We start from the raw sequence: 5,000 nt of genomic DNA on the forward strand, positions 1-5,000 counted from the left end.
CGGGTGCACGTAAAAACAGGAATGCTCGTGCTACCTTGGATCAGAACACCGCCGCTTTCCGTTCTGCCGGCGTCTTCCTGGGCTCTTGAAACGGAGACGTACCTGCAGGGCTGAGGAGAGGAGAGGGAGAGAGAGGGGGGGCGAGGAGCGATCAGTGACGCAGGCATTTAATGCAAGCCAACAGGCTGACACGCTGCGCTTCCTGGAACCACACCGTGGATCACAGGGCCGTGCTCGCTTTTAATGCAAAATGACAAATCACCTCGCTTTTTGTGCGTGTGTGTGTGTGTTAATAATTCACCTCGAGCCCATTCACACGACACTTTGACTCCTATGCGGATATGGCTTCTGACAGGCTGCTACATACCATCTCTCTCCCTCCATCCAATCACTGTCTCCCCACACTGATGTGCCGCTACGAGAACGCGTGTGTGTGTGTGTGTGTGTGTGTGTGTGTGTGTGTGTGTGTGTGTGTGTGTGTGTGTGTGTGTGTGAGAGAGAGAGAGAGCTCACATACATACATACATCTGCCTAACATCTGTGTGGGTAAATCTATCCATAAAACTGGGTGTTTGAGTTCATGTGCATGAGTACGATGACTTTGTGAGTGTGACTGCATACTTGTTGTGTAATGTATCTTTGATTAAATTGCACACACACACACACACACACACACACACACACACACACACACCTGCACACTCAGTATGTGAATGTGTGTATTTGAGTGCGTAGGACACCTCCTAACTGCACTGCTGTTTGTAGTGACATCAAAGAGTCCTCTTTGTAATGGTGGTAGGGTTTGATCAGTGCTGGGTTTGATCACATGGAACCTTGTAGGGAGGAGAGAGAGAGAGAGAGAGAGAGAGAGAGAGAGAGAGAGAGAGAGAGAGAGAGAGAGAGAGAGAGAGAGAGAGAGAGAGAGAGAGAGAGAGACCTTTGGTTTGTGACACAGAGAGGTGCAGGGGGCGTGAGGGCCAAGGTTGTCATAGTGGTGAGCCCAGGCGGAGCTGACAGGCACACTGAGCAGAGCAGAGGAGAGGAGAGGAGAGGAGAGGAGAGGAGAGGAGAGGAGAGGAAAGGAGAGGAGAGGAGAGGAGAGGGAGTCTAACTTCCCTGACTACATGTAAAACAGCAAACTCCCTCTTCCTCAACACCACTTTCAACCACCTACCTGTACTTTAGATCCCACTCTGTAACTCCTACATCACTCAAAGACAGAGAAAGAGAGAGATCAACTTTAAAGCTCTCTCTTCCCCTCCTCTCTCTCTCTCTCTCTCTTTGACAGACTGCAAAGGAGAGGAGTGTGATCTCTCTCTCTCTCTCTCTGGGGTACAGAGCTGCCATGTACTGCTGTGCAGGGGTTTGATGTGGACAAGAGCTAGAGAGTCCAGGCCTATTGATTTCCTGGTGTGGAGACGGGAGAGGGGGTAAAGGGGAAAAGGAGGGATTCGGAAAAGAAGCATGCCTTGGTGACTGCAGGTGTTAACTGTGATGTGAATGGACAGCGTGTGACACTCATTTGTACAGGTAGACTCAAACTGTGTACCAGCAAAATCTGATAGATAACCACCCGGGCATTCATTGCCAGCCTCCCAGGCAGGCTGAATGAAACCTTCCACAGGAACTGATTTTCGGCGGCCATGATTCATCTGTATGTTTGACGTTGTGACGAAGAATTAGAAATAAAATATATATAATGATACCAGTAAGACGCCTGAGGGCGAGAAGTTGTGTGCACTGGCCATATATGGAGCATGTCTTGAGTGTACAGGGTTTGATGAGGTCAGATCAACATATGGAATGTCAAAACAGGTCAGCTACATATATGGAGATCTAAGGGTGGAAGCGGGGGCGGTGTCTTGAGTGTACAGGGTTTTATGAGGGCCAAGGTAGGGCCGGCCCTTAATTTTCGGGCCTGTTTTAGAACTCTAGTTTTCGCCGGCTGCCGGGCGCAGCTGCACAAAAAACTTTGGGGCAGGCCCGTCTAGAGTTTAAATGGACAGGTATCAGTCAAAAGGGAGACATCAAAGAGGAACGATGGATGGGGAAGGATCAACATATGGAATATGTCAGAACAGGTTCTGACATATCAGAGGAAAGGAAGCAACCAGGTGTTCAGGAGGTGTGCAGGTATAAAAAATGTAAAAATAGTAAAAAGGTGCTCCTGGGATCAATCGGGATAACACATCTATATAGAACAAAGCAGAGATCCGGGCATACTTAATGTTAAAAAGGAGGAAAACTTTATTCAACCGACATGTTTCGACCTATACGGTCTTCATTAGCACTGATGCCCGGATCTCCGCTTTGTTCTATATAGGTTCTGACATATATCAATATACTAATATTGATGACATCAGGGATCACCATATATGGGCTTAATTGCGACAGCAGGTCGCCATTTATGATCCCTGATTTACTATCATCCCTGATGATGTCATAGTGATGTCACGAGACCTGGGCACAATATATGGGGGCTTTCCCCATGTATGGGGATTTTGAGTGACAAAAAGTTAACTTCGGTCGCAATAATACTTTGTCAGCTGACACTGGAATTTGTATTGCTTAGAAAAAACCAAACACCACAGCACACAAGGCCAACCAACCAGATTGTGTGTTGCAGATGGAGTCTTTACAGGACGTGAAGAGAGACAGACTAACCCTTTTGCTGCTGTAGCACTGCCGAGGTCTTCTCCCTGAGAGACTGCTGTTCAGACTGTCTGAGTACTCATCACCACCGTCGCTGAGGACACACACACACACACACACACACACACACACACACACACACACACACACACACACACACACACACACACACACACACACACACACACACACACACACACACACACACACACACGATGATAGAGCGGTTACTTATTGCAAGGATAGAGAATCCAACCTGCAACCCTGCACTCTGGGTCGCAACCATGAGTATCAAAATCCGATGTACTTTTGTATGGTTGGTTTAAGTTGACATTGACAACATCAAGCAAAATATGTGCATTTCTTTTTGCCTCCATCACCACCCAACACAAAATCAATGTCCCGCCAAATCAGAGAGAGGGAAATGTAAATAATATGGGTGTAAATGAAGAGAGAGGAAAGCATCAACATGTATGAGAGGTGCTGTGGCCTTCATTAGCCTTGGTTGTGTGACAGGTGTGTGTGTGTGTGTGTGTGTGTGTGTGTGTGTGTGTGTGTGTGTGTGTGTGTGTGTGTGTGTGGGGATGTGAGAGGCGCAGCTGAGTGAAGATGAAACCTCCCGTCCTCTGATGGACATGCGGCAAAACGGCTTTCGGATATGTGCGTGTGTGTGCGCACGTAAGCGTGCATGTGTGTGTTTGCACAGACAATAGACATGCACATGCAGACGCACACACACACACACTTGCGTCTACACACACGTAGGCTTTTATTGACAGCGACCTTTGACGTGGAGGTGGAAGCCAGTGACATTTGCGCTGGTGGGTTTATTAAGGTGGGCACATGTGCAGCAGAGAGAGAGAGAGAGAGAGAGAGAGAGAGAGAGAGAGAGAGAGAGAGAGACAGACAGACAGAGAGAAAAATGATATCCAACTAGAACGTGATAGGGCCTGCAGCTAGTTGGGGTTAAGCCTGGGACGTCGGAGGGAAGCACAAAGGGGCAGAGGGACGAAGATGATCACTAACCAGGGCTAAGTTCACACCCATGTACGGTACCTACCTTACATACATGCATAAGTGTTATGGATGGAAATTTTTTGATGATGGTTTGATGCAAGTGTGATAGTTAAAACCTGTTAGAAACCCTACCCCAATGTGAGGTGGTATTTTTGTCTTCACTATTACTCAATACACAGTCCTCACACTTGTTCTTCTCACACACATCTCCCTCTGACCCATGCACGCACAGCCACGCAAGCAAATATGCATGTCCGCACATGTGTGCCCACATGGCATGCACACACACACACACACACACACACACACACACACACACACACACACACACACACACACACACACACACACACACACACACACACACACACACACACACACACACAGTGTACCTGTAGCCAAATTGACATGTACTCAGTGTGTCTCCACCTGTCTACACTGAACATTTGGCCTTCAGCAGTCAGCCAACAGGAGGGGGTGTTAGCCTTGGACATATAACCTCAGGAACTGGCGCTGCACTCTGTCAGATCTGCTGAGTGGACAACACTGCCCGAGACAGCGTTGGCACACCATCGCCACGCTTCAGGGTACGCGCGTGCATGCGTGCGTGTGTGTGTGTGTGTGTGTGTGTGTGTGTGGGGGGGCTCCTGTGTGCAGACTGTGCGCACCCATCCATATCCAGATGCAACTTTAACTACGATATTGATTATGTAGATCACTGCATGTAGGCTTATGATACTTATTTTATATATTTGATGGATTTGGTTTGGTAATTCCTATCCTCTGTTCTTATGCCCATTGACGTCATTGAGATCATTCTAACTTGATTAAAGGTAAACTTAAAACTCATTGTGGTTCCAGTAATACCACAATGTGGTTGTGCCATCAGCCGGAGCTAGGACCATGAACCAACACCACCCTCATGCTACAGTAGCTGCTCCTGCTCTAAAACCGACACCACCCTCATGATCCTAGCTGCTCCTGCTCTAAAACCGACACCACCCTCATGATCCTAGCTGCTTCTGCTCTAAAACCAACACCACCCTCATGCTACAGTAGCTGCTCCTGCTCTAAAACCAACACCACCCTCATGATCCTAGCTGCTCCTGCTCTAAAGCCAACACCACCCTCATGCTAGCTGCTCCTGCTCTAAAACCAACACCACCCTCATTATCCTAGCTGCTCCTGCTCTAAAACCAACACCACCCTCATTATCCTAGCTGCTCCTGCTCTAAAACCAACACCACCCTCATGCTAGCTGCTCCTGCTCTAAAACCAACACCACCCTCATGCTAGCTGCTCCTGCTCTAAAACCAACACCACCCTCATGA

General features: G+C 48.1%; 1 protein-coding gene across 2 annotated transcripts in view; it reads right to left on the reverse strand.

The window, feature by feature from the left end:
• Positions 1–5,000, reverse strand: part of cntln (centlein, centrosomal protein) — a 174,971-nt gene that overhangs the window by 63,986 nt on the left and 105,985 nt on the right. For both annotated transcript variants that reach the window (XM_079499232.1, XM_079499231.1), the window contains exons 16-17: positions 2,665–2,746; positions 35–110 (exon numbers count right to left, since the gene is read on the reverse strand). In XM_079499232.1, the coding sequence (XP_079355358.1) occupies positions 35–110; positions 2,665–2,746 (158 nt within the window). The remainder of the gene's footprint in view (positions 1–34; positions 111–2,664; positions 2,747–5,000) is intronic.

Source organism: Electrona antarctica (genome assembly GCF_951216825.1).
Source record: "Electrona antarctica genome assembly, chromosome: 4".
Classification (NCBI taxonomy): Eukaryota; Metazoa; Chordata; class Actinopteri; order Myctophiformes; family Myctophidae; genus Electrona; species Electrona antarctica.